General features: G+C 50.7%; 11 protein-coding genes across 11 annotated transcripts; 4 read left to right on the top strand and 7 right to left on the bottom strand.

Moving 5' to 3' along the window:
* The first annotated feature begins 550 nt into the window (after positions 1-550).
* BO94DRAFT_240199 (uncharacterized protein) lies at positions 551-1,614 on the top strand. The gene is made up of 2 exons (XM_025606363.1): positions 551-589; positions 676-1,614. The coding sequence occupies exon 2, from the start codon at positions 866-868 to the stop codon at positions 1,517-1,519; it is 654 nt and encodes a 217-aa protein (XP_025463372.1). The 5' UTR covers positions 551-589; positions 676-865; the 3' UTR covers positions 1,520-1,614.
* Positions 1,615-2,396: 782 nt separating this feature from the next.
* Positions 2,397-3,967, bottom strand: BO94DRAFT_525031 (WD40 repeat domain-containing protein; the record flags this gene model as incomplete). Its single annotated transcript, XM_025610296.1, has 2 exons — positions 2,914-3,967; positions 2,397-2,820 (listed from the first exon to the last, which is right to left on the bottom strand). The coding sequence occupies exons 1-2, from the start codon at positions 3,915-3,917 to the stop codon at positions 2,397-2,399; spliced, it is 1,428 nt and encodes a 475-aa protein (XP_025463371.1). The 5' UTR covers positions 3,918-3,967.
* Positions 3,968-4,593: 626 nt separating this feature from the next.
* Positions 4,594-7,997, bottom strand: BO94DRAFT_240106 (uncharacterized protein). The gene is made up of 6 exons (XM_025606362.1): positions 6,597-7,997; positions 6,429-6,546; positions 6,338-6,375; positions 5,443-6,287; positions 5,161-5,390; positions 4,594-5,104 (listed from the first exon to the last, which is right to left on the bottom strand). The coding sequence occupies exons 1-6, from the start codon at positions 7,787-7,789 to the stop codon at positions 4,676-4,678; spliced, it is 2,853 nt and encodes a 950-aa protein (XP_025463370.1). The 5' UTR covers positions 7,790-7,997; the 3' UTR covers positions 4,594-4,675.
* A 304-nt stretch (positions 7,998-8,301) lies between these two features.
* On the top strand, positions 8,302-11,404 carry BO94DRAFT_559912 (OPT oligopeptide transporter; the record flags this gene model as incomplete). The annotated part of the gene is made up of 14 exons (XM_025614107.1): positions 8,302-8,352; positions 8,503-8,580; positions 8,637-9,150; positions 9,198-9,395; positions 9,443-10,120; positions 10,171-10,250; positions 10,300-10,400; positions 10,463-10,537; positions 10,564-10,651; positions 10,676-10,698; positions 10,736-10,765; positions 10,818-10,950; positions 11,111-11,272; positions 11,321-11,404. The coding sequence occupies 14 exons, from the start codon at positions 8,302-8,304 to the stop codon at positions 11,402-11,404; spliced, it is 2,295 nt and encodes a 764-aa protein (XP_025463369.1).
* A 1,372-nt stretch (positions 11,405-12,776) lies between these two features.
* Positions 12,777-14,061, bottom strand: BO94DRAFT_538990 (HIG1 domain-containing protein). Its single transcript, XM_025612601.1, has 2 exons — positions 13,945-14,061; positions 12,777-13,882 (listed from the first exon to the last, which is right to left on the bottom strand). Exons 1-2 carry the CDS (start codon positions 13,983-13,985, stop codon positions 13,150-13,152), a joined length of 774 nt encoding a protein of 257 aa, XP_025463368.1. The 5' UTR covers positions 13,986-14,061; the 3' UTR covers positions 12,777-13,149.
* A 265-nt stretch (positions 14,062-14,326) lies between these two features.
* On the bottom strand, positions 14,327-16,242 carry BO94DRAFT_525022 (transcription factor SPN1). Its single transcript, XM_025610295.1, has 4 exons — positions 15,436-16,242; positions 15,300-15,382; positions 14,768-15,246; positions 14,327-14,697 (listed from the first exon to the last, which is right to left on the bottom strand). The coding sequence occupies exons 1-4, from the start codon at positions 15,974-15,976 to the stop codon at positions 14,448-14,450; spliced, it is 1,353 nt and encodes a 450-aa protein (XP_025463367.1). The 5' UTR covers positions 15,977-16,242; the 3' UTR covers positions 14,327-14,447.
* Positions 16,243-16,454: 212 nt separating this feature from the next.
* On the top strand, positions 16,455-16,775 carry BO94DRAFT_589467 (uncharacterized protein; the record flags this gene model as incomplete). The annotated part of the gene is made up of 4 exons (XM_025615950.1): positions 16,455-16,467; positions 16,540-16,571; positions 16,625-16,691; positions 16,738-16,775. 4 exons carry the CDS (start codon positions 16,455-16,457, stop codon positions 16,773-16,775), a joined length of 150 nt encoding a protein of 49 aa, XP_025463366.1.
* Positions 16,732-18,667, bottom strand: BO94DRAFT_239729 (putative nucleoporin). Its single transcript, XM_025606360.1, has 3 exons — positions 17,819-18,667; positions 17,113-17,768; positions 16,732-17,066 (listed from the first exon to the last, which is right to left on the bottom strand). The coding sequence occupies exons 1-3, from the start codon at positions 18,585-18,587 to the stop codon at positions 16,962-16,964; spliced, it is 1,530 nt and encodes a 509-aa protein (XP_025463365.1). The 5' UTR covers positions 18,588-18,667; the 3' UTR covers positions 16,732-16,961.
* A 477-nt stretch (positions 18,668-19,144) lies between these two features.
* On the top strand, positions 19,145-20,317 carry BO94DRAFT_538988 (coiled-coil-helix-coiled-coil-helix domain-containing protein). Its single transcript, XM_025612600.1, has 4 exons — positions 19,145-19,205; positions 19,333-19,560; positions 19,733-19,865; positions 19,921-20,317. Exons 1-4 carry the CDS (start codon positions 19,186-19,188, stop codon positions 20,017-20,019), a joined length of 480 nt encoding a protein of 159 aa, XP_025463364.1. The 5' UTR covers positions 19,145-19,185; the 3' UTR covers positions 20,020-20,317.
* A 12-nt stretch (positions 20,318-20,329) lies between these two features.
* Positions 20,330-22,209, bottom strand: BO94DRAFT_500610 (acyl-CoA-binding domain-containing protein). Its single transcript, XM_025609416.1, has 4 exons — positions 21,819-22,209; positions 21,618-21,731; positions 21,471-21,543; positions 20,330-21,396 (listed from the first exon to the last, which is right to left on the bottom strand). Exons 1-4 carry the CDS (start codon positions 21,832-21,834, stop codon positions 20,520-20,522), a joined length of 1,080 nt encoding a protein of 359 aa, XP_025463363.1. The 5' UTR covers positions 21,835-22,209; the 3' UTR covers positions 20,330-20,519.
* A 190-nt stretch (positions 22,210-22,399) lies between these two features.
* On the bottom strand, positions 22,400-24,453 carry BO94DRAFT_525014 (putative GABA permease). The gene is made up of 3 exons (XM_025610294.1): positions 24,034-24,453; positions 23,394-23,954; positions 22,400-23,333 (listed from the first exon to the last, which is right to left on the bottom strand). Exons 1-3 carry the CDS (start codon positions 24,135-24,137, stop codon positions 22,433-22,435), a joined length of 1,566 nt encoding a protein of 521 aa, XP_025463362.1. The 5' UTR covers positions 24,138-24,453; the 3' UTR covers positions 22,400-22,432.
* Between the last annotated feature and the right edge of the window lie 977 nt (positions 24,454-25,430).

Here is a 25,430-nt window from a genome sequence, read left to right as displayed (position 1 = left end):
TGACGTGAATGAGTTTGGACAACACGAACTGATATCTGGGTCAATTGATCGGCCCGACGCCCCGACCCGCAACCAGAGATCGGGCATAGACTTGGGTTTCAACCACGAGGGGTTTCCAACGCTGTCTGATTTTCTCTGACTGGTCTTAGGGCACTCAATCCAAACCACCTAAGCCCTGTGCTTGTACCTTTTGGCCCCAACTGAACTGGACGTTGATTTATCTGTGTTGGTGAATACAGTGAATGCACGGGTTCTCGGATCGCATTGCGCCATTCCAGCCGGTTCTTGCTATCTTTCAGGAGACGACTTTCCGATGGGAAACCCGAGCGGCCAAGGTGTGTTGTACAGTACGCAAGCGGCTGTGTGATTCAGGATTCGGTCTATAGATAGAATCAAATCGATTAGCACAGGCCAGACTTGGGATCGAGAAGGGAAAAAAAAAATGCAGGGATTTGCAGGGGATCTGCAGGGGATCTGCAGAATGCTCACTGCAACACAGAGTGAATTTCAATACCATGTTGACCATGGTTGGCCATGGGAAGTGGTAAGCGACCACTTTCCGCTGAATCTCCCAAGTGGAATCTGAAGAGTAAGGACCAAACTCGATTGTACGTCGGGGTAGCTGCTCACCCGGGCTAGACGCGTTGAGTGTGCAGATGATGCTAATGATGCTAGTGAACGCCTCCCGACGACGCCATGTGGGAGCCATCGGCCCTGAAGGGTTCCGTATGGCGACTCTCGGCCGCCGTAGTGGATCATTTGTTGACAGTGACAGGAACAGTGGCAGTGGCAGTAGCCTCCGTGCACATTACTCTCACCCCCACCCTTCCTTCGCTTTCACTCGTTTTTTCCTGTTCTTTTCATCATGGCCAGCCACGCTGAAGGCCAAGTTAACCCATCCATAACCTTCGATGAGTTTGTGGATAGCTGCATCGAAAACCAGCCCGCCTTCGCTGGCCCCTTCTCATCCACCGCTTCGAGCACTTGGCTCCCACCAAGCCCATCCTCATCCATCGACCGCAGCCAGACCAAATCCCTTCCCAATATAGTCCCCACCCTACCTCCGCATGTCTCGATACATCTGGACGAATTCAAAGACCTCGATGACTGGAAATCTGATGTGGAAAAAATCCTCAAACAAATACATCTCCTGGACTTAATACAAAATGACGTCCCCAGACCAAAATCTACCCGCCCCGAGTTCACAAAATGGGAGTTTTTGTCCGAGATGGTCCGGGAGTGGTTGTATAACCAACTCTCGGCCACTCTCGCCAATCGGGTCAGGGAGTCCCATTACCCTCAGCGGTACGCCGATGACGTCTATTCGGCTATCCAGAAAGTCGTCATCGGACATGGGCATCAACGCTGCAAGGAGATGTGGGCCAATCTGCATGGTCTACGAAGGGAGGACTATGAGTCAACGATGGCTTATATCGACGATTTTCAACATATGTTCGATTTAGCCGAGAAGTTACACATCGCCCCAACCCCATACGCTTCTGAATGGACTCAAAGATGACCTTCCGCGCTGGGTGGAGACCGTGGAGGATGATCCTATGTTGGACAACCCAGGAGAGTATTTTCATTATCATCGCCTTATTGGCTATATTCTAATGGCCAGGCATTGGGCGCGTATTAAAGTCTAGGAAACTTCATCTTGGCTTATGTGTGGTGATAACTGGTACTTTGTTGACGGACTAGATGGATATTAAGATGTCTGTGGGCGCTCTAGACTTGGTTTATTGGAATCTGTTTGATCTTGATTTAATATGTTGTATGATGATCTATGGTTTATGAACGGGGGAGAAATGTTACAGATGTTATACAGTCGCACTTTTGATGACGATTTGCGAGGTTGGCGGGCTATCATATGGTGGAGTCTTCAATTGGTTACCTTGGCACATAATGAGCAAGTTCCTAAAAAAGTCACCGACCATCATGCAGCCTTCAAAGCACTTTAATAAGCCATTATAGCTACCTATAGTTCTACTACTATAGATTTAGGGAGCATCATATTGAGGAGATTCTACGGAGTACGTAGACAAAACCGAGTTTTCAGGGTACTGCGCAAGTCGTAGAAACTATAGTTTACAGAAAAGAAAAGTAAAATAACAATATCTAATCATGACTTAGATAATTATATTCTACCCCTTTTCCATGTACTCTCAGTAGCAGCAAATGAGCATAATCTGGACTGTACTCAGATAGTAACATTATAAACCGACTTACATCTACACCAAGCCTTCTCAGCATCAATGGTCTCGTTTGCATATAACTTTCAACCCATGTTAAATTAATTCTTCCATGCATGCTACGAGGTCACTACAGCCAGATAAGTGAATTTAACAGATTTGTCGAAAATTCAGAAGTAGAGCTAGACAATAAACAAACACCAGCTAGAGATCCCACAATCGCAAGACCCCGTCACCCGGAACGACAAGAAGCTGTGAGTCATTCGAAACAGCCATGGGTGCAATGGGAGGTCCTTCAGGCTGATTGTAGTCCTTAATAAAAAGCTGCTTCAATTTGCGTTCGAAGTCATACGCCACAACCGATCCGTCTTCGGTCTGGAAGATCAACTTCTTACCATGTTTCACCAACTGCACTCGGGTGACTGGAGACAACTTCATGTCTTCTTCCTGTAAGGACCATGTTCTCTGGGCCTCCCTTGTGACTGCACTCCAGAGATATACGACAGCATTATCTGCTCCGCCTGCTATGTATTTTCCGTCGGCAGTCCACGCCAGAGAAGGCGCTAGTTTCTCATAGACCTTAGTGCCACAGATATGCCGTTTCTCGTAGATATCGTAGATGCGGATTCTAGTCTCCAGGGTACTTTGGACCTCTGAATCCTCCGAATCCTCCCAGTCTTCCGAGTCTTCCGAGTCTGGTCCGTGTGGTGTCCACCTCCACTGAGTCATCTGGCTCTCCTCGTGAACTGCAAGGAACCTGCTATTCGGAGAGAAGGCACCGCAAGTACCCCGGTCGCCCAATAGCGACAGTTTCCTATATGGCAAGTCGTAATAACGCTCGTCCCAGACCTGTACTACTCTTCTGTCACGCGAGGTAGCGGCGATGTCGCCGTTGGGGCTCATTCCAAACCATCCTATGTTTTCTCTATTGAACACAGTATTTGGCAAAGCAGCGTGTCCCTTATATAATTCCGTAAAACGTAGGTAGTCGTGACCATTATACTTTTCGAGATAGAGCAAGGATTTTCCATCTGGGGTAAATGAGAAACCATCCAAAAAGGCCAATTCCCCTTCGGAGCGCTGCTTGCTTGAGATGAAAAATTTGTTTTCAGTGCCTTGTCGTCTGATGGCCTTGATGAACGCATCTTTCACATCTAAGTATAGATCCCGGATAATTTTTCCCGGTTCTTCCCAGCCGAATTTCGTCTCCAGGTCCGACACAATAGGTTCTAATGCCTGTATCGCAAGGCTTCTGGCATCAGGTGACATCGACTCATAGGATCTTTTCGTCCAGAGCTGCCACACAACAACATCCTGATGGGTCTGTAGGCCATAGGGATTGTGGACGATTTTTGATTCCTCCATGCTCATGCTCAGATTTTCATGGATTCGACACAAACAATCCCCGTGCGATACCAATACATATGTAACTCCGGTCTCCCAGCCCCTCGCAGGCAATAGCGGAGCGAATTTTAACACCCTCACCACTGTCTTATGTCCCCACAGCTTATGAAGACACTCCTGCGTATCCGCATCAAAAATGTATATCATACCTCCAATACCAACGGCAATAATCCGACGATCAGGGCTGACAGCAACGGCGGTTGGTTGTCCGTCCAGTTCGATCTTCGCCCTCTCTTGGCCCCAGTGTTTAGGATGGCCAGGCGCAAAGTTTTTGGGCTGCTCGAATGGGCAAGAATCCTCATTTCTGTCCGTGGATGCCATTTTTCGTTTTTTTCTTTTTTTTTTTTTCTTCCGTGGGTTGTAAGAATTTGAAGAAGTGATCGGGAGAATTCAGGACGAAGAGATTCAAAGCCAATTTGAGTATCGAATGTGATCAGTTGAATGAGTGAATGGACGACTGGTCGGGTAGTTAAATAGGCGAAGTCATGTGCTAGATTTTCCATCTTGGTATGGAAGCTCCGGCATATATTATGTTAGATCCTATAAAATGCAGGCATATTCCCTATATCAACAAGGGCCTTGAATTGCAGGCAGCCATCGAGATAATCACGGCTGGTTCCATTCTTGTACTAGACATTATTGGTTCGATAGCTTCCTACCGATCGCAGAGGATGTATAGCTCGCTTTTGATAACGCACATGTTTTCCGGGTCAGCCACCTATTTTGTACTGGTTGGAGTTTGAGCTGGCTGTTTCTGATCTGGCGAATACTGCCCATATTATCACTTCTTATCAGTTTCGGGCTATTCCCGGGGACAGATGGGAAGATTATGTCTTTTACAACACTTTGACAGGTCCCAAAGGAGATCTGGTAGGGTCGGCCTTTCTTCAGCATATGTGACGTTTTGTTTTTCATCTCTGGGGTGCTCAATTGATATATTTCCTCGGCAGGTGGATAAAGTACTTGTGTAGGGTGTCTCAGCTATAATAATAGGGAGTGAAAGAGTGGGGTTGACTGCCTGGGCGTTGATAGCCTAATTCCCAAGGCAGCCTGTATGCCTGGGTGCCTCAGAGGAACAATTACATCCCAGAATCCGGCCAGCAATCTGCAATTACGCCATCCTCACGCACAGCCACCACAACTGAGCCTTCTCCACGCAACGGGTTACCTTCCCACAAGACAAAATCCCCCTTGTACGCATCGTCATTATCGACAGTGCGACCAAGTCCCAGAATCTGCTCAATGTTGGACGATACAAGCGCGATGGCTTGCTTCTCACTGAGCCCGGCTTGCTTGGCGGCCCAGCGCGCCTCCCGCGCCAACCCATGGATTTTGGAATCGCCTCGAACGGCCAATCCCAGCTGAACACCGGCTTCAATCAACACTTTCGCTGGGCTGTCGCTGAGTGGTGGTCCGGGAAGAGCGTCCTTCTTCTCCCACTTATCTGGCGCTCCTCGGTTACCGGTCAAGATGACTGGAATGCCGGCTTCTGCTAGAGGTTTGGCAACCTGTGAATGGCATGAGTTTAATGACACTGACGGGGACGGAAGTGAGTTTGACTTACTAAAGCAGCGCCATGACCTCCATAGACAATTAAATTGACGGCAGGGAACTCTCGTTTCACCAGAATCAACTGAGCGATATCGTCCTCGTTATATACCTCGATCACCAACGGAAGGGAGCCATTCGCTGCCTGTGTGTACACGCTGCGCTGCTCAGCTCCGTTCTTGCTGCCCTGTTGCAGTATCCGACGCAGGTAATCGATTCCTGAACCAATCGTCGGAGTGTCTCCGTCTGAATGCCTTTGTTAGACCCTCTTCTTCCATTAGAAAACCTGACTACTCACCTTTGGCTCCTTGTCCAATTGATAGATGAAGAGCCACGTCGTCCTTCCAGATCCCACCATCCAATATAGTCGCATGCGGCCCGGTTCGTAATCCTGTACTGACACCCCGAATAAGACCAGTGCCATGTGGCGGAGTAATGGCTTTCGTGACTCCTCCAATTCGAGCTCTGTCAAACGCTTCACCATGAAGATGCACACCATATTTGGCAAAGTGGACATTCTTGGCTTCGTTCAGAGGGTCGCCAGTTGTGCCACTTGAGCCGTCACCGGTCGAGCTTTCGGGCGGGATCGCTTGGATTCCAAGGTTGTTGCCAAAGGCCACGAGCCCGGGAGTGATATAGCCGTTCTTCAGCGTTATCTCTGTTATCCTCTCCTCGTCCTCGCCTCTGACACACGCCGACTTGGTACCAAAGCACGAGACTCGGTTGTCCTCTACCACGAAAACCAGATCCTCGGGTGCTTGTTCAAGTCTCGGGCTATCGATAAGTGCTGTCCGAATACCGGTAAAAACAAGGCGCGACTGTGAGCAGACATCATTCCGCTCTTCGAGATCAACGATTGGTCGCGTCTCGGGTGCATGTTGATCGATATCACCGGAGCTGGAAGGAATTAACTGATCTGTTACATCATCCTTCAATAGGGCACGTCCATCAATGAAGACCTCCACAGGAGTGGCTCCGACCTGAAGCGGATGACTGTCCCAAATGACTATATCTGCATCATAACTCGGACGAACGTATCCGATGCGGTGACCTTGCTGCATGGACTGGGCCGGTATCGAGGTAACTGACTGCAGGGCTTTATCGGCCGGCAAGCCAAAGGAGTGACCGATAGAAGCCTGGTCGCTATAGCATTGTCAGTAAGCTTTCTCAGTAAATGCTGCAGTACGACCGACAGAAGATATTTCGCATAGTTGCCTTCTCCGGTATGATCCTATATTGACATCAGCAAGCGCAGCCATGTCACCCAGAGCTTCATTTACATACCGACTTGAAGGCTACCCGGACACCATGGTCATTGAGTACCTGGGCTGCTCGTAGGTTCGCTCCGTACGCCTCGGCCTTGAACAAAGCATTATCCGCAAAGGTAGCGATCGTGATATTCCTGCGTTTACCAGTCATTATTTAAACGCAAAACAGAGGTTATATACTCACGGCTCTTGGCGTTTGAGAAGTTCGGGAACCTGCCAGGCTTCCAGTGCATGATGAAAAGCCTGGGGATGGATGCCAAACTCATGGAGTACGGCAAGCATGCGCTCCAAATCCTCCGGGGTGTAACAATGAACGTTCACGTTCAGCTCCCCCCGAATAAGGGCCACAAAAGTTTCCAGTTGGAATGAATCTGGTCGTCGCCCCTGTCGTTCAAGAAAACTCGCAATATGTTGACCCTGTCCGAATTTGATTCCCTCGATCTCGAATGCCGCACGACACCAATCCGACTGACGCTCGAGTAGTTCCCGTGCCTCTGCCAGCTTTTCTCGCAAGAGCCAGGCAAGACCGAGTCGGGTGTGATGGTAGACGCCTTTGGGGTTTTCACCACAGGCCATCTTGAGATACCGCTGTCGATCTGGCTCTGGGATGCCATGTTCCAACAGTAGTTCCTCAATGACGGGTTCGCGGTCTGCCCCGGGGAAAAGCAGGTTTTTCACCGGGTATGCCTCGCCGCCGACGATGTTTGCTGAGCCCGGTAGAACAAGAGAGGAGGTGACACCACCAGAAGCGATGATTCGAATGGCTGGATCAGATGGCGTGAAACCGTCGATGGCGCGCACAAAGGGCGTAATGGGTCCGAGCAGGGGCCGCTCATTCACATCACTGGTCGCCGCCAGCTGAGGAAATGGAAGCAGCAGGTGGTGAGAGTGCAAATCCACCAGACCCGGTGTTACATGCTTGCCATGCACGTCGATGACATTCGCGTTTTGTGGAGTATCATCGCCTAATCCAGTGGCACTAATGGATGTGATTACACCAGCCTCGAAGACGATGTCCACGGGATCAGCGAGAGTCGACTCGCCATCAAACAGGGTTGCGTTCTGAATAACGACCGGGGTAGTCTGTCCTGCGACCGGATTCCATCGTGGATTCTGTCTTGTGCTATCTCCAGCACGTCGAGCTTGCTGTTGGCGTTCAACGTCATAACATTGATGTAATCCGTCGTAGAATTCATGCCGCGTGGTCGCATCTGTTGGCAGTAGGAGCTCTCTGGGGCTCGCTCCGACCAGCAAGATTGCTGCAGCGCAGATTCCGGCACAAATTGGCAATTGCCAGCGCCTAATTGCGCGACCTTGTGGCCGTCGAGATGACGGAGTCCGATGCATTGGAATTGAAAAGTCCCCTTTGGCAGTCATTTTGGAGTACACAAGCCACTCAATTGGACTGTACTGTCGAAAGCGAGCATCTGCGGCTATCGCGGGGTTAGATAGTCGTTGGAAACGTTGCGTGACTGTAGGCCGGAACGACGTCAGGTGGGCCCTTATCAGCTAAACGCCCTCTAATTAGGGCCCGCGGCATTTGTTGGCCGACAGTGGATCAGTCCCTTATCTTTCTGTCCTGTCCATAGGCTAGACCGGAAATCGCACCATCTTGAACGTTTTGTGTGCTACAAGCCCGGTCATGGTTTCGATATGCGTCGGCTTCTCGTTCGCATTAACACTGGAACGGTGACTATGTATACCAGTGCAGTCCATCTCCGGTGCCGGAGTGCCAAGGGACTCGAACAGCATTGGCACATGAGGACAGCAGTGTCGACGATGATACCATCGCAATGACAGGCACCATCTATACACGCCGATTTCAACCACGATGTTTCTGGATGAAAGAAGCACATCGCCTCAGTCTCAGGCAATCGCAGATGGAAACCATGTCTGAGAAGATCGACCGGATCGAGCCTGCAGTTGCAGTTGCGCCTGTGGTAATCTGCCTTCCGTTGAAATCAGCTCTTCCCGACTAATGATGATGCCAGCAAGAGGATGGCCTAGATGTGAAACTTGAAGCGGGAAAGCTCGCTCAGTAAGTACAGATAAGTCTTCTCCCTGGACTTCGAAGTAACGAGACTATCTAGACGCCACTCGCCACGGTGGACGAGCTGCTCACTGCACACGGACAGACGGAATCACTGACACTGGATGATGCCCGCGAAGTATGCCTAATCTACAAGTTCATTTTTAACCATGATGCTACCAATATATACGTCAGCGGGCAAAGCACCTTGTAGACTCCCATTCAGAGGATCCAAACTTTTCTCCTGCCGCCTTGGAACGCCTGCATGCGTTCCTTGCCAATACCACACTGCTTGAAGAGCCGGAGAAGCACCGAAGAACCGTAGAAGAAGCAAAGATTGAGGTCTTGTTACTTACAGAAAATAGTCCCTACCCCGAGGTTCATGCGGTGGTCGACCCGTACGATGACCCTGATCTTCCATGTGGCACCATCCGGGCGTGGGTCATCGGGCTGGGGTTTGTCGCTCTGGTTGCTTTTGTCAACCAACTGTTCAGCGTGCGCCAACCTTCCATCAGCATTGGCTCTACAGTTGTTCAGTTCCTCGTCTTTCCAATTGGCAAGGCTGCCGAGCACTTCTTACCTGATGTTGGCTTGATCCTGTTTGGCACGCGCCACAGCCTGAATTCTGGTCCGTTTAACCGCAAGGAACATATGATCATCTCCATCATGGCAAGTGCTGGAGGGACCCTTCCCAGCTCACGATACATCAGTAGGCTTTTTTCTTGGTCACGCAGGGTGGCGGTTGACCGTTTCTAGTCTTCACGCAGTGGCTCGATCGGTACTTCGGTCAGCCGTACGCCAAACACTTCGGATATCAGATCCTTCTTGCGCTCTCGACTGACCTCATGGGCTTTGGACTGGCCGGGCTTCTCCGTGGCTTCATTGTCTATCCTTCGTTTTGTGTGTGGCCGAGGTCGTTGGTAACTATCGCCTTGAATACTTCCTTGCATAATGGTGAGTGAATGCTATCGAGGCTATTATGTGCTGCTAACAATGCCAAGAGGAGAACCACTCAGTGCTTGGTCCCTTTCAAACCATCTTCAACATCTCGCGGTTTCGATTCTTTCTGGTAGCCTTTGCGCTAATGTTCGTCTACTTCTGGTTCCCCGATCTTGTTTTCAGTGCTCTGAGTACCTTCGACTGGCTTGCGTGGATCGCTCCAAATGATTTTAAACTGACAGCCATCACGGGTATGAAGAAGGGGCTGGGATTTAACCCTCTGCCTACCTTCGACTGGAACATCGTCACCCACGCCTTGGATCCATTGACCGTGCCTTCGAGTGTTACGATCAATACATTCTTCGGCGTGCTGCTCGGTGGCATTACCATCATTGGACTCTATTGGACCAATGCCTATCACACTGGCTACCTGCCAATTAACACAAACAGTATTTTTGATCATTACGGGAAGTCCCATAATGTGTCCAAGATATTGGACGACCGTGGATGGCTCGACGAGACCAAATATCAGGCCTACTCTCCAGTATATCTGGCAGCTAGCAGCCTGACCATGTATTTCTTCTTTTTTGCAGTGTATGCGGCCTCAGTGTCGTATGCCTACTTGCATCATCGCCGGGATATTGCTCTGGGATTTCGCAGTCTGTTCAAGAACTTCAAGCGCCGTGATACAAATGACTTTCCGGATGTCCATAGTAGACTCATGTCAGTCTATAAAAAAAGCAATCATGAGCTTTTGTCTTTTCACAGTTCTCGTATCTGACCAATACAGTCCCGGAGTGGTGGTATGCAATTCTAAATGTGGTTGCTATTGTGCTGGGAGTGGCCGCAATTGCAGCCTGGCCGACTTATGTGAGTGTCGTTTCGTCTACAACATTACAGTGCTCATCTCTCAATGCAGACCAGTGTTGGTGTAGTCTTCTTTGGTATTGCGCTTGCCCTGGTGTTCGCCATACCTACTGGCATCATCGAAGCTACCACGGGAATCTCAGTCGAGTTTAAGTACGCTGCTTCCTGTTCCCGCTTCCCTCCTTCCCCGTGTCGAGATTAACTATGTTTTGAAGTGTCCTCGCTGAGTTTATTGGAGGTGCATGGAACCCTGGTAACACACTAGCAATGAACTTTTCTAAATACTTTGGGTAAGCCCCGATATATAATAAACAAGATCATCAACTTATATATGTTTAGTTATGTGGATGATGGCTCATGTGCTTGCATTTGCTAATAACCTGAAACTGGCATATTATGTTAAGGTTCCACCCTGTCAGACCTTCTAGGCGCAGATCATTGCGGTTGTTGTGTCTGCTATTGTGGCCACCGGGGTGATAAACTTTCAGAATTATGAGTATTTCCGGAATTTGCACCTCGTGAGTATACCTGCTTTTATTAGTAATTGTACTGATAAATTTATCTATACAGTGACCAAGTGAACCGTTTCACATGCCCTGGTATAAACATTTATTTTACTGTTGTAGTGCTTTTTAGTAGTGTAAGCATAAAGCAGATCTTCGGTACCGGAGGACAGTATATTGTGCTTCTATCAGCATTTCTAGTCGGATTTGCTTCCTATTATCATATATTTTCTACAGTGATGTGTCTCTTGTATATACTGGTTCAGCAAATTCTATCCGGTCATGTTTTTTAATGGGGATATTCATTAGTCTTCGGTAAGTTTATCTACTTCATTACTATTTATATACTGACATGTGCAGTATAACATCGCTTATATGTGGTCTGCTGTAGTGCTTGTATATATTAATAGTATGAGCTATTTATGTTTCCGGTATCTGGCATTCTGGTCCAAGTACAACTATGTCCTTTCGGCAGCGTTTTCCACTGCCATTGCCCTCGCGGGTATCATCATTTTCTTTGCTGTCAATTAACACGGTTATGAATTCACCTGGTGGGGAAATGACGCTGAGACGGGCCGCGAGGCGAAGTATTGTACTCGATTGACCTTGCCAGGTGGTGAGTATTTTGGTCCTAGGCTGGGGAGTTTTGCCTAGACGCTGGGTGCCCATGGGGCTTTGCTTTCAGTACTCAGCAGCCAGCATTATGACTATATAGGTATTCTGCTAGTATAATACTCGTATGTGGCATTGACAGGTTAGACACTCTACAGTTAGATTTGAATAGACAGCTGTCTCTTAGAAGCTGCTTGCAATAAACTTAACGTGCACGAAATGCAGCGCCAATGATCACTGTCTTAGAGGCCATATTTGACACATCGTAGGGAACTTCCCACCATTAACCTAATAACAAATTGACACTTCTTATGTATTATTTACCCAAAGAAACTGTATACATTCTCGTATGATATTGCCGTAGGCAGCATCACCGCTCTTGATGGTCTCACTAACAGAATACCCAATAGCTACAAAGCCTTGGTCACACCTATCACAGACGTACCATTTCTCCCTTACTACGTCTAGTAAGAGCATATGCCCTGCTATGATTTTGAAGAGTCATTCAGAGCATGTCAGCTAGGCAATTACTTCTCCTAATATATATTTTCAAAGTTTCTCATGCATTCTTTCTTATTGAATAGCGGGTACGATATTATTTCCAACGGTGAGTTAATCACTTGGCTTACCTCACTCTTCTTCTTTCTTTCTTTCTTTCTTTCTTTTTTGGTGGAAATATCTGAATCAGGGTAATAGGAATTTCTCAAGGGAGGGCTTTTGGATGTTGGAAATAAGACCTATGTAGGATTTAATCGTAGAACTGTATATTTCCATATTCAAGCTTAGGGGTACTAGCTTTACTAGGATTCTTTAGATATTTATCCTTACAACAAGCAGGTATGAGTTATATGAAAATCATACTCATAATGTGCCATATTATATTTGTAGATCTATTCCATTTTTCTTATTCAAGATTAAATTCTAAACTGTTTTCCAAATGATATTTACTGATTATATTCAGATAGAATATATAGAGGCAAGTATCAACCGTATTTGTATTCATTTCAAAAGAAAAACGGAAAAAAGAAAAGTGACGCCCTCTATCTCTTCTTCAAGAGTAGGACTTTCCTTACGATGATTAACTGATGCACCACTACTGCCGTTTCTGGACGATGTCCTTCCTGCCCATCCGGGATCTGCAGGCCCCACGTGGTTTGGTTCTCCCCACTTGATATTTCATCGTACTACTTTGGTATATAATGCCTGTATATTGGCAGTGATATGGGAGGCGATATACATATAATATAAAGGGATATTAAAGGGATACTATTGTGTATAATAACCTTCAAGGATGTCATTCATCGCTGACTCACTCGTTCATTTTGTATTTTGTTACTAGTATATTGTATGGATCTATAGTTATTATGTACGTGCTATCAGAATCAATCAGTTGTATGAACTAAACTGTATACTTGTGGTTTCAGATGGTGGCATTGTACTTGATAATGGATCCCGGCAAACAAGATCACCACCTATGTATGCATGAGGTGCATATAAGCTTAAACTATAAAAAAGAAATATTATACTTTCGATCACATGGCTCCACTTGCAGGGTCAAAGGGTCAGACCACAGCTCCACTTATCCTCGTCGATAAGATGCGATATTATCTTAATCAAAATATACAGCTCAACATTCAATCATAACTAACACTTTTCATCTAATCCCACACATTACCCCAGAGAAGAGTGTATCCAACCATCAAGAACAAAATATAACACAGAGACCAGTGATCAAGACCCGCCCAACCACGTCTATAACAGAACAAGGACAGCACTGCACAACCCATCTACTCCTTCTTTTCCTCCTTCTTCTCCTCCTTAGGAGCATCCTTCACCTCATGAGCATGATTCCCATGATAGTCCGCCTCGGACAGACTCATTTTCTTCTTCTTCAACCTCTCCTCCTCCGCAGCAACCATATCCTTCCACAGGTCTCCCGTCTCATGACCCTCCTGTACCTCCTCCGTCACCTCCTGCACCTTCTTCACCCCCTCATCCTTCTTCTCCTTGGCCTTCTCCAACAAGCCTGCCCTCCTAGCCCTCCTCTCCGAGATCTCAAACGCCGCACTCGCCACCAACACCGCCAGCGTCAATCCCTGAGCATAAACTCTCGCCTGTACAATCTTCTGACTCCCACTCAGATGCTTATTCCTCGACACGAGAGCAAAGCTGCCCACCATACTCGCCACCCATGTGGCGCCCACAATCTTATATTTCTCCCGGCGGGCCCACTGCAACGCGCGATCCGTGAAACTCAACTGCGCGAGCTGTTCCTGTCGGAGACGCTCCTCCCGGTTCTCGTACCATTGGCGAGAGGCATTCTGGGAGGCTTCGAAGTCGCGGGAGGCGTGGTCGGCGGCGATAATACCCACGAAGGTACCGGATGAGGTCACCAGGAAGGATTTCATGGGGAGGGTGAGATTGCGGATGGTGGAAAAACGTTTTTGGGCCAGCATGACGCCGGCCGCGCCGCCGAGGAGACCGAGGACACCGCCGATGGTACCGCCTTTGAGGACGGAGCTAATGGAGGTGTTAGTTGGGAGGCAGTGAGAATTGGGGTGGCGGGGATGGGGCGGAAGTACCGGTAGTGGGCATCTTCTTCTTCTTTGGTGAGAATCTTCATGGTGATGGGTTTGTAGATAGATGGATAGTTAATTGAGTGGAATAGAGTGGAGTGAAGTGGATGGTTGGAAGTGAGTGAGTGAGGGAGAGAGAGAGGAAAAGAGAAAAGCGAGAAGTGAAGCTAAATATGAGCAGAGACCGGGTGACGTCGCGCACGTCAGAGACCTTATTATTACTAGGAAAGAGCGACCGGGGTCTGCGGAGGAGGCTCGGCCCACCCGGCGTTTGCCCGGGATTGTGAGTCCGAACGGGCCGGCAGGGCTTGAGAGTGGCGCGTGAGTGGCTCTCGCACGAGAACTCCCGAGCCTGCCTTATCTAGTGCATTCCCATTCGCGATGGCATGATCCAATAAGACTTAATACATTCCGCCTGCGCCGCCCCCCCGAGTTAACTACGAGATAATGCCTGACATACACAGTGCATATGAGATGAAAAATAAAGCAAGATAGTCCAGCCCGAAAATCTACCGACGTGATCCCTTCTGCGCCGCAATCTGTCGCGCCCGCATCTTCCGGAACCGGTCCTCGCCGCTGGCGCCCAAAGGTCGCGCAAACTTGCTCTCCTGCACCATCGTCGGCCGCGGCACCACCGTGTAACTCGTGTGTGTCATGTCAGCGCGCGCCCGGTTCGCCAGACGAGGAGGCAACAATGCGCGAGCCCGAGCCTCTGCAGCCGTGGCCTGTACGGATTGGGTGCGGGTCGTGTTCAGTTTACTGTTCGTCTTCAGTTAGCACACCGTACCAAAGACCGGATAAGAGTAAATTCCACAGAAAAGCGACTTACGTAGGATCAAAAGCAGCCTCCTGGTACACCCTCTTTGAGTAATCGTCGCTGCGCTGGAGAATCGGGCGCGTCCATTCGGCCAGCAGACGCTCTGCCATGCGCTTGATGCCCGGCTCGGGACGCTTGCTCCGCGTGTAGAACACAATCACCTTGCCGATGCCACTGGCAACTAGGGCCTCCTTGTTGATCGGCAGCTTGCCCAGCGCGGTCATCAGGTCCCGCTGAATGTTGTACGCCGGCAGGGAGGCGTCATCCAAGGGCTCAAGGAAGAACTTAACGGCCTCGAGCAGGTTGATCTCGGGGTCGACCAGACTGTTGACGTATTGATTTCGGTTAAGCAGGGAGACGACCTCGGGGAGCATCTTGAGCTTGTGCATGGCGGGCTTGCTCTCGCGACGGTTGATGGCGTCCATCTGGGCGGCGTGGGTCATACGCTTGCGCATATCTTCGATTTCGGCATCGGCCATTTGTTCGAGATCCTGAACAATTAGCCACACCCCAACCTGTAACCCAACATAATACGAGAACATACAATGCCATCAGCCTTTCTAAACCGTCTCTTCGTAGGCTTCTTCAACGCCTCATCCATCGCACGATCCAGCGCTCTCCTCCGTCCTAATCACATTAGCATCCATCCCATCCCCATAACCCTAACGGAGAGAACTCACTAGTAGCCGGATCCAACAACTCCTCCTCCTGCATCGCGGCCTCCTTCCTCTTCCTCTTCCGACTGGCCTTCTCCTCATCACTCGCGCCCCCATCCTCAAGCTCCCTCATGCGACGAGTCTTCTTCTCGCGCCTCCCCTCCCTCTTCCTCTTCGAGCGCTCTTCATCGCCCCCCTCCGCGCGCTTCCGCTTATGCCGTCCAATCAACTTCAAATTATCCTCGTCGATGGCTAGCTGCGGGCGATCCTCGATGTCGACGTTCTCGGGATCGAAATCCTCAAACTGGGCTTCGTCGACTTCTGACAGGATGGATTCGTCATCGGACTGCTTATCCTCATCTTCTTCCTCAACTTGCTCCTCTGCCTCTACCTCTGCCTCACCCTCACCCTCTGGTTGTTGCTCAACTTCAGGCTGTGCATCATCGATCTCCTCCTTGGCGGGCTCATCATCCGAGATAGCGCCGCCGGGAGTCGGGGGCGCTTGGTCGTCTGTGACCGTTGGCTTGACCTCGAGCTCGGGCTCAGGACTGTGTGTTTCGGACATTTCGATCGTGGTTGTGGTGTTGTGGATGGAGAGGGAGATGGTGAAGGTCGGTCTCCTTTTACCCTGCTGGGTGGGTGGTTGGTGGTTGGTCTAAGACCAACTCTCTCGTCAAGGACTTTGTCTCCGGATTCGTGTGTATGTCTCTCACGGCAACTCTTCCGGAAGAAGACAGGTAGACAGGTAGGTAGGTAAGTAAATAGATCAGTTCGATAAATGTGGAAGAGAGAAAGAACGCAGCGAGTCGAAGGTATAAGTAGTCAAGCAAGTAAGTCAGTAGTAACACAGCAACCAGCCGAGAAACCCAAGCAAGACGCAGATTCCGCCTCCGCGTGGTCCGTGCGCGGCAGAATCGAACTGTTCCGGTCACTCATCATTCATTCCTCTCGATTCATTCATCGATTTCATATCTGCTGTCAGTGCCAACATCATTCTCTTCTCATACCTTTGACGAAACTTTTTCATAACATAACCATACAAGATGTTCGCTCCAGGTATGTTGTTCTTCTTTGTTTATGTCTGGGTTTAAATCAAAAGAAGGATTGGTTACTAACGGATGAATCAAGGCCAGGAACAGCTCTCCAAGGAGGAGATCAAAGTATTTATTCCCCCTCTTATTATGGTCAACTGAAGTCATGCTGATGATAACAGGCCGGTGAAATCCAGGCCAGCCAGACCATCCGGATGGCTATTTCCGGTGGTGTTCTGCTCTACCTCTGTACGTCATGTTTACTCTACTTTTACTGGCGGTGCTAACCAAGTAGCTCCCTTCGCTATCGATTTCGTCAGGAAGTTCCTGTAATCGCTTCGCTTCGGTTCTCGGCGACATGGAATAGGCATATGTATTATATTGTACATCTCGATTGACCAGCTGTCACTTTCATGCTCTATTAACCACGTCGGCAGACGTGCGGATACCAGCTCCTATAAACTCCTTGCTCCAAACAGCCAAACAACCAGACCCTCATATGAATTCAATAACCATGCATCAATGATTCATACCCGGCAGCTTCTGCGCCTCCTCAAAGTCCTTCTTCACCGCGTCCAGTTCCTTCTGCAAGTGCTGGATCTGCGTGTGGTAGTCGTCCAATATCTAGATTCATTAGTATGTAGTCAAACTTCAAGGCTAGGGAACTTACCTTCTTGGCCGTCTTCATCGTCTGCTCATCCAGCTCGTCATCCGCCTGCGCCGCCGCGCTCGGCCCCGCTCGCTCCATTTCCTGCTGTAGACGCCGCGAGTGCTCCCGGATGGCCAGCATGCGCGCCCACACCTCTTCACCCCGGCCGTTCAGCGACGGGTCGAAGACTGACCGCTCCAACATACTGAGCTTCTTCTTGAGCTCCTCCTCCGCATCATCCATCGCGTAGCCCCGATTCCGCAGCACCTGCGTCTTGGCCGCAAGCGCCAGGCAACGCTTGCTGAGCACGAGATGTTTCCGACGGCAATCGGCAATCTTGACCGAGATCTTCAGGTCATGTCTAGACAGCAGATCCGACAGGCAGTTGTTGATCTCGTGCAGACGCGTCTGCATCATGGTGAGAAAGTCCTTCTGGCGCTGCGCGCGCTTGCCCAACTCGAAAAAGCCCTTGACGAGCACGGGCACGTATCCCGTATCAGGTCGCTTGCGCAGCGCATCCTCCCATTTCGTCTCGTCATCCTCCGGACCCGGCTGGTAAAACGGCGCCATCTCGTCTCCGACATTGTTATACAAGTACGCGCGGAAGGGCGAGGCACGGCTGGACGCATCCCACTTGTCCTTGACGATTTGGATCTGCATTGGTACGGTGCGATGGACTAATCGGTTAGCAACAACTTAACGCACTCGATTAAACATTTGAACATACCACCTGTAACCGCCCGACCCGGTTCCCACAAACTCGACCCCGGCGCCGTCGACTGACCCAATTGAGTCTGTCCCATCTGAGTCTGACCCAATTGAGGTTGCTGCTGCTGCTGCTGCTGCGCCTGCTGCTGTTGACCTCCTAGCAGAGACCCCCCAAACAGACTCGGTTGCTGTTGCTGTTGCTGAGGCTGCTGCGTCTGACCCAATCCACCAAACAAACCACCACCCTGCTGCGGCGTCTGCTGTTGCTGCTGCTGTCCGAACATGCCAGCGAGAGGTTTCTGACCAAACAAGCTCCCTCCAGTCTGCTGCTGTTGTTGCTGTTGGGGCTGCTGGGTCCCCAAATTTCCGAAAAGACCACCAGTGGCTGGCTTCTGCTGGGTCGCGGCACCACCACCGAACAACCCACCGGATGGCTGCTGAGTCTGCGTATTCGTAGCACCACCAAACAATCCGCCCGATGGCTGCTGAGTCTGCGTGTTCGTAGCGCCGCCGAACAATCCCCCAGAGGGCTGCTGCGTCTGCGTCTGCGTATTCGTAGCACCACCGAAAAGTCCACCCGCCGGTTGCTGAGTCTGCGTCGCGCCGCCACCGCCGCCGAACAATCCGCCCGTAGTATTCTGCGTCGTGCCTGTCGTGGCTGTATTTCCGAAGAGACCACCACCGGTGGCAGCGCCAAACGGACTGGGCTTGTTGGCCGTGGCAGGTTGACCGAACAGTCCGCCGCCTGTGGCCGGGGCCTGTGTCTGTGTTTGACCGAAAATCGACATTATGCTGATGTGCTGCAATGCGTACTTGCAATGATGGGGTGGGGTTGAAAATGCCGAGCTTGAAGAAAGAGAGAGGGCGTAACACAATAGACAATAATCAAGTGTCGCTCTCGGAGGGCGCAGGTAACACCAAGGGAGGTACCTCGCGGCAATTCCCTATTCAGTCGACAGGTAAAAATACTACAACACAGGAACCTGACAGATCCGCCCTAGAGAAAGACAAAGAGGCGCGGGGGGAAAAGTAACCGACAGAGCAACGCAGAAAGCAAGCGCAGGCGCAGTGCGGCATCAACACACAGGTGCTGTGTGCTGTGACCATGGAGCTTTGTTTTTCAAGTCACGTGTGAGTTTGTTCCTCCGTGTTGCCTGAGGCCTCACATAGCACACACCTCTTCTGCCTGACAAATCCGGCAACAACAACCCCATTACCTAATTGAAGAGATCAACCAATCAGCAAGTAGCAAAAACCACCCTTCCAAACTCGCAGCTTCAACATTCCACTCGGCTCCGGCGCCCTCATCATCACCACCCATCCAGCTCCCCAATTCCTCCTCCACCTCCCAATCCGGCCCATTGAGTCCGCGTTTCACCCGTCACCATGGCGCAAAGAGAGCCCCAGTACGTCCTTCCCCCCTCAACCGACCGACCCTCCACCGCAGCACCATCCCCACGACAACATACAACCTCGAATACAACATCCATGACATGAGACGCAATGCTAACGGAATGGTCACGGATGATATAGGTTCAACCAACAGTCGTTGATCGACACGACGCCGATGCCCGATCACATCCCCAAGGTGCAGGAGATCGGAGCTACATCGGCGCCATTGTACAGTGCGGCGTACTTTATCGGGGATAGGTGCAAGGCCTACAATGATGATTTCATGAAGTGTAAGCAGGAGTCGAATGGACGGGGTGAGCTCGATTGTTTGAAGGAGGGGAGGAAGGTTACGAGGTGTGCGGCGAGTGTGTATGTTTATCCACCCCCTCCTACACCCCCTCTTGGTTTATTAATTGGGGTATATATATGCTTGGGTATTCAATGGGTTGGATATGGAGATATCTACTCAATTGGATATGAACATATAATACCTACCCAATTAAACCAAAAAGAACATATGCTAACAAGAATATTGGTATAGGATCAAAGACATCAACACCCACTGCCTCCAGCAATTCACCGCTCACTGGGAATGCCTGGAGAACAACAACCACCAGCTCTGGGAGTGCCGTGGACCGGAAATGAAGCTGAACAATTGTGTGTTTGAGAAGTTGGTGAGTATCCCTCATCCCTCCCCCAACCCCAACGCATACTAATAAGGAACTACAGGGCCTCAAGAAAGAAATCCCCGGAACCCCCGAAAACGTCGTCCCCGTGCACTTGCGTCCCAAGCAGATGTACTCTAATCATATTGGAAAGCAATGGTAATCTCTCACTCTCTCCCTTGTTCTTCCCCTCCCCTGTCACATGCTCTCTGGTGGGGAATATGTGGAAGGGAGGGATGGGGGAAGTAGGGTGGTTTTTGCTGTGTTACTTTGTATTCATTCTGGTGTTTTTTCCCTTTTCCCTGATCAATCGATGGAATGAATGTGCTTTGTTTGTTGAATTGTGAATTGTGTATATATTAGCATCGGTAGGTAGGTAGGAATTTTATGGTTCCGGTGGGATTAGATTATTCTTTGGTTTTTGGTGTCTTTGGTTTCTTAGGGTTGAATTGGATGGATGGATGGATACGCGTAATGCATATATATGCAAGAGGCCAGATCTAAGTACCTAGAATACAGATACAATTGTACAACCTCCAACACCGTGGTAACATGCAACGGACCAACCGGAAGATAAGGAACCGAACGAACGAACGCGAAACAAAGAGAGAGAAACCTCTAGACTTAAAAATATATGTATACGAAGAAACAAAAACGACTGCATCACGGGGTAGACACCCTCCGCAACACCCTCCATCGCGCCAATCGACTCTTCACCTCTGTCCATCCAACCTTCAACTTCTCTTCCAGCCGACGGTCCCCGCGCATCCTCATCCACACGAGCAGCATGCCCAACAGAGCCAGGTCCACCACAATCTGCCGCGCCGTCACCCATACCAGCCACTTGAGCCAGGCCCAAATGCTCGACCGGCGTCGATGGGCCAGCGCCCGCGCTTCCATCTGCTCGCGCACGGCGGCGATCTCGGCCGTCATCTTCGTCAAGGCCTGCTCGACTCGGCGACGCCATCGCCTATCATCGACTGGCGGTCGTCTTTCCCCGATCTCCTCATGGTGGCTGTGATGGCTGTGGTGGCGATCACTCCCCTCCCGATCCGGGAGATTATACGATTGATGTTGATATTCATGCGCTTCGTCACGGTCGTGATCCTCATGCTCATTATCCTCCTCTTCATTCTCAAACAGATTATCCTGTGCCTCGGCATACACCTCCTCTTCCTCCTCTTCCTCACCCCCATCCCGCTGCTCCTCCATCTGTCGCCGAAACCCTCCCTCAGGCTGACTCACCGGACTGAGAACGCGTAACCTCGAGTCCCCTCTCGCCGAAGCCAGCAACTGCTCATACTCCGGGCGCGTCAAGCTCGATTGTACCCGCGCATCCGACCCGTGACTGGTCAATTCCTGCGACGACAATGAAGACGGGCTCGACTTGATCTGATCCCAAACAAACTCCAACTCGGCGACAAGCTCCCTGGCCTCGGCCGTCTGCGAAGCGTAGTTATGCATAGTCTCGATAAGAGTAGAGATGTAGCGCCGTTTGGCTTCGGTACGAGACAAATCGCGTTGAGCGTACCAGGCGTCCCTGCATACATTAGCCACCCCTATACAGCATCACCATCACCTCAACGACAAAGCGAAGCAATAAGAAAAACTCACCACTTCTCACACTCCATATACACATCCGCCGTATTACCGACCGGTCGATCCATTACACCCTCAACATCGCCCTCTAAACCAGACACACGTCAGCATGCCATACTACCCCCATAGATACATCCCCCAAAAGTGAAAAAAGTGGTATACCCATGCTCTGCTTATACAAGCCATAAAGCTTTAATCTCTCCGAAGCCGGCGGTCTGGCGGTCCCGGTGCGGGGAATGCGTTTCACCGTGTTGAGGGCATGGACGAAGACTCGGTCTGCGAGAATCAGCACTTTCCCTCTTATACTCCCCTACCATACAAGGAAACGAAAGTATAACAGGTAGGAACGACAAGAATACGCACCCACAGAGTCCGACATGGTGCAATGATCCACGACAAGGCGGGCGGCTTCATGAGAGCAAGAATGGGCGGGAATCCCTCATCGAGTGGCGCAAGCAGTACTGGGTTTAATTCCAGTTCCCTCAATATCCGGGAGATTTGTCCGAGACGGGGCGTGGTGGGAGACAGGGAGTGATGTATCGGGCGCAGAGGAGAGAGCGTCGGAGGTGTTGGAGCTTCCCCGGATTTCGGCCGCGGTGGTCGGCACGGGAGTCCTGGGTTCGGGAGGAATGGATTGGATTGGGTATATAGAAATAAGGTGGTGCACAGAGTAGTGGTCGGTCGCGTGTGTTTGTTTGTGCGTGAGACGTGACTGGTGGTGGTGGTGGTGGTTGTGGAGGAAGATGAGTGGTGGTGGTTGACTGCTTGATGCTGGAGCGATTGAACCGCGGTTGTCGGACTTGACTCGACATCAGCCAACCTGTGATCGGCCCCGGCAGGCACGGCTTACTACAGATGTACTACAGCATATACCACGGCGTTTGTATACATTGAAAATCCATTGTAGAAAAAAATAAATCAATGTTCGCTAAGTTATCTATATACACGGCTAAAATCATAATTAATGAACTTATGGGTCAATTCTTCCCCTTCTCATGCTCTGCATATAAATTCTCCGCATCCACCGGCTTCCCCGTCATCACCCCCGACATATCCTCGTCGGTCAGGGGCGGCCCCGTGAAATGCTTCCGCGCATAGCCCACATACCACGTAATGCTAATGACCGCAAAGCCTGCAAACACCACACTCGCGTAGTTCATAGTGCTGGCATCCACTGGCAGCGACGTCGGCATACAGAACAGAACCACCGCCAGCACGATCCAGCACACCGACACGATGTTGATCGCGTATCCGAACCGTCCCAGCGAGAAGCTGGAGCCCTTGACGGCCTCACGCCCGCGAAGCATGAGAATGAGAATGGGCAGACCATACGACGTCGACAGACAGATCGTAGCCACACCCGTGAACGAGTTGAAGGCTGCTGATGATCCAAAGTAGATCAGACCCAACAGACAATCAACGCCAGTGGAGAGAATGATAGCCCACATCGGTACGTCCAGCTTCTTGTTCACCTGTCGCCAGAGACGGAACCCGGGGATGGCTCCATCGCGGGCAAAGGCGTACGTACATCGACTCGCAGCCGTCAAAGCACCAATGCCGGCAAACATCAAAATACCCAGGATCAGAAACAGCAGCCCGAAACCGCCACCAGCAGACCCAGTGGCTGTCTTGAAGATGAGTCCGATGGGCTGGCCACTGGCTACATTGAGCAGGGTCTGCACCGACGGCAAGACAAACATAATAGGGATGAGATAGACCAGACCAGTGATACCAGCAGCCACGACGGACAGCACAATAGCCTTGGGCACCTCGCGATGCGGATTCTGCACTTCCTCACACATGGAAGCCACCATGCCGTATCCGGTCAACGTGTATGCGGCCTGCAACAACCCGACGAAAAACGCCCATCCGGAAGGCCTAAAATCTCCGTCAGCACGGGCCCAAACCACTAGTCACAGAAAAAAAGACGAAACCTACCAACCACTCTGCGAGGCATCATAGTGCGTAAACACAAACTCAGCATCCCGTCGCTGGTCCGACATGGTCAACAGCGTGACAAGGATGATAATCACACTGCCAGCCGTCCAGTAGATGCACACCTTGTTGATCAAGTCGAGCCACTTGGCGCAGAAGATGTTGACCAACGCGCAGACCAGAATGACCGCCCAGAACATGAGAATAGTCTGCCATGCGTTGGCGACAAAGTCCTCATTCCACAGCGAAATAGCACTCAGGATCAACTGGCCTCCCGAGAAGGTGATACTCAGAGTGACCGTCCAGTTCCCGACCAGAGTCAACCACCCGTCAATGAAAGACATCATCGGAGCCCATTTCTGCGTTGACAACATCGCACTCCAGTAGTAGACTCCTCCGGCGGTGGGGTAAACGGCGCAGATTTCAGCCAGAGAGGCAGCGATGGCGACGGAGATCAAAGTGACGACGACCCAGCCCCAGATGACACTGACAGACTGGCCATCGGTAAGGGTAATGGAGAGGGTAGTGCTGAGACCAAAGGGGGCAGCCATGATAGCAAAGGACCTGCAAAACACATCCAATTAGCAACCCACTACCAACCCTAGATCAAAAAACTCATAGCCAAGCAGCCAGAACAACATACAAGCCGAGAATACTCATCATACTCAAGTTCCGCGGCAATTCACTCTTGTAGCCCATCCTCGCCAACGCCTCATCGGCGCCAGCATCCACAGAAGCCTGTCGCATAATGCCGGGTAATACACAATCTTCAAGATACTCAACCGAGCAAAAAGATCTTAACGATCAAAGAAAAAACTCCTCAAAAAGGGTCGAGGACATGCCGGAGAGAGATCAAGCCAAATAGACATGGGATGAGCGGGAGGGGAGGGCAGGGGATAAGAAGGACGACGAAGACGAAAACGAAAGGGCGACGACGGCACCGCAATTGATCGATCCCCCGCACGTCACCGTCTGGCCCCCCGGCATCTTCACAGTTCACTGATAATACCCTCTCAACCATCGCCCTGTTGTTCCACTCTGTGCCCCCGACACCCGACCAGGGCCCATCCAGCGGGCTTCGCCATGCCAATGAGCAGCGTCTCCCCCGCGATAAGCTCCAGAACTAAGTTGCTCCGGTGTCGGGCTAGTGGTGGCGGTCCGGGACCGCGCTGATAAGCCCGGCTTGCTATCTCGCCCATGACCAGCTGCATGAGTGATCCTATCTCCTTAGCTTATCGGTTTCAGATACTGACCAGCACCAGCCTGTGATCAGGTTCTACATAGTATATAGCCGGACGCGCGCTCCACGTATGACATCGTCTTTAATTCTCCGATGGTGATGATGATGATCATGATGCGGGCGATGGTTCTTGCATGCAGTCCTGCAGGCCTTGCACATGGCTCAACAGCCCGTGTACAGCGCCCTCGCTCCGGCTCGTGTCACCAGGTGATGACTCGGAATTTCCCCGGAATGACTGGGCCGTGCAGTGGGGATGTTCTCCATCTGTCCTCTTGGAACCCGAACCATGGCGCCCCTCAGTCCGGCTCGCGGGGAATCAAAGCCTACGAGACTGCCAATTTCGACTACGCTCCCCCGGATTTTCTTAACTACAGCCTATGTTTGGCAACTGGCTATCTTCCTCAGGTAATATATTTCTAGTTATTCGGTCATTCACAGCTATCCATTCCAACGTACATCGACGGGGGTCACTATGCAGTGACGGCTGCCACATCGTTTGACCGCAGATGCCCACCAACTGCAAGGAGTGGACTGGGCATGGGCAAGGATGAGCGCCACGGGAGTAAAAATGATGAAAGGGGAGACAAGCGGACAGGAGGGGAAGCACAGGGGGAGGGGGGATAACAGGCACAAAGGTCGACCGAGAGGGAAGCATCCGAACCAAAGGAAACAGAGGGGCAGTGGGGGGGTATCAAGCAGGGGTCACTATAACAGAGACAAGTCCATCGCCTTTGTGAGAAGTTTGAGTGGGCTGAAAATTTTCTTTTGGTCTTTTGTCTTTTTTTTTTGTTTGCATCTAG

The sequence above is a fragment of the Aspergillus sclerotioniger genome (assembly GCF_003184525.1).
Source record: "Aspergillus sclerotioniger CBS 115572 chromosome Unknown BO94scaffold_32, whole genome shotgun sequence".
NCBI classification, from domain to species: domain Eukaryota; kingdom Fungi; phylum Ascomycota; class Eurotiomycetes; order Eurotiales; family Aspergillaceae; genus Aspergillus; species Aspergillus sclerotioniger.
This window is presented reverse-complemented; position numbering and strand designations above follow the sequence as displayed.

What these genes read in the sequence shown, in the direction of transcription:
- BO94DRAFT_239729 (XM_025606360.1), bottom strand. Translation starts at nt 18,587, where the DNA reads ATGTCGATTTTCGGTCAAACACAGACACAGGCCCCGGCCACAGGCGGC. An exon ending in GGGTCGGGCGGTTACAGGTG is followed by an intron (nt 17,769 to 17,818) that starts GTATGTTCAAAT and finishes CTAACCGATTAG; the next exon opens with TCCATCGCACCGTACCAATG. An exon ending in CGATGAAGACGGCCAAGAAG is followed by an intron (nt 17,067 to 17,112) that starts GTAAGTTCCCTA and finishes TAATGAATCTAG; the next exon opens with ATATTGGACGACTACCACAC.
- BO94DRAFT_500610 (XM_025609416.1), bottom strand. An exon ending in CTTGTATAAGCAGAGCATGG is followed by an intron (nt 21,544 to 21,617) that starts GTATACCACTTT and finishes TGTCTGGTTTAG; the next exon opens with AGGGCGATGTTGAGGGTGTA. An exon ending in TATATGGAGTGTGAGAAGTG is followed by an intron (nt 21,397 to 21,470) that starts GTGAGTTTTTCT and finishes TAATGTATGCAG; the next exon opens with GGACGCCTGGTACGCTCAAC.
- BO94DRAFT_240199 (XM_025606363.1), top strand. Translation starts at nt 866, where the DNA reads ATGGCCAGCCACGCTGAAGGCCAAGTTAACCCATCCATAACCTTCGAT.
- BO94DRAFT_538988 (XM_025612600.1), top strand. Translation starts at nt 19,186, where the DNA reads ATGGCGCAAAGAGAGCCCCA. An exon ending in ATGGCGCAAAGAGAGCCCCA is followed by an intron (nt 19,206 to 19,332) that starts GTACGTCCTTCC and finishes CGGATGATATAG; the next exon opens with GTTCAACCAACAGTCGTTGA. An exon ending in ACGAGGTGTGCGGCGAGTGT is followed by an intron (nt 19,561 to 19,732) that starts GTATGTTTATCC and finishes ATATTGGTATAG; the next exon opens with GATCAAAGACATCAACACCC.
- BO94DRAFT_525014 (XM_025610294.1), bottom strand. Translation starts at nt 24,137, where the DNA reads ATGCGACAGGCTTCTGTGGATGCTGGCGCCGATGAGGCGTTGGCGAGG. An exon ending in ATGATGAGTATTCTCGGCTT is followed by an intron (nt 23,955 to 24,033) that starts GTATGTTGTTCT and finishes TGTGTTTTGCAG; the next exon opens with GTCCTTTGCTATCATGGCTG. An exon ending in GATGCCTCGCAGAGTGGTTG is followed by an intron (nt 23,334 to 23,393) that starts GTAGGTTTCGTC and finishes CGGAGATTTTAG; the next exon opens with GCCTTCCGGATGGGCGTTTT.
- BO94DRAFT_525022 (XM_025610295.1), bottom strand. Translation starts at nt 15,976, where the DNA reads ATGTCCGAAACACACAGTCCTGAGCCCGAGCTCGAGGTCAAGCCAACG. An exon ending in GTTGTTGGATCCGGCTACTA is followed by an intron (nt 15,383 to 15,435) that starts GTGAGTTCTCTC and finishes TAATGTGATTAG; the next exon opens with GACGGAGGAGAGCGCTGGAT. An exon ending in GAGGCTGCTTTTGATCCTAC is followed by an intron (nt 14,698 to 14,767) that starts GTAAGTCGCTTT and finishes GAAGACGAACAG; the next exon opens with TAAACTGAACACGACCCGCA.
- BO94DRAFT_240106 (XM_025606362.1), bottom strand. Translation starts at nt 7,789, where the DNA reads ATGACTGCCAAAGGGGACTTTTCAATTCCAATGCATCGGACTCCGTCA. An exon ending in CTTCTCAAACGCCAAGAGCC is followed by an intron (nt 6,547 to 6,596) that starts GTGAGTATATAA and finishes TGGTAAACGCAG; the next exon opens with GAATATCACGATCGCTACCT. An exon ending in AATTGGACAAGGAGCCAAAG is followed by an intron (nt 5,391 to 5,442) that starts GTGAGTAGTCAG and finishes AAAGGCATTCAG; the next exon opens with ACGGAGACACTCCGACGATT.
- BO94DRAFT_538990 (XM_025612601.1), bottom strand. Translation starts at nt 13,985, where the DNA reads ATGAAGATTCTCACCAAAGAAGAAGAAGATGCCCACTACCG. An exon ending in GAAGAAGATGCCCACTACCG is followed by an intron (nt 13,883 to 13,944) that starts GTACTTCCGCCC and finishes CACCTCCATTAG; the next exon opens with CTCCGTCCTCAAAGGCGGTA.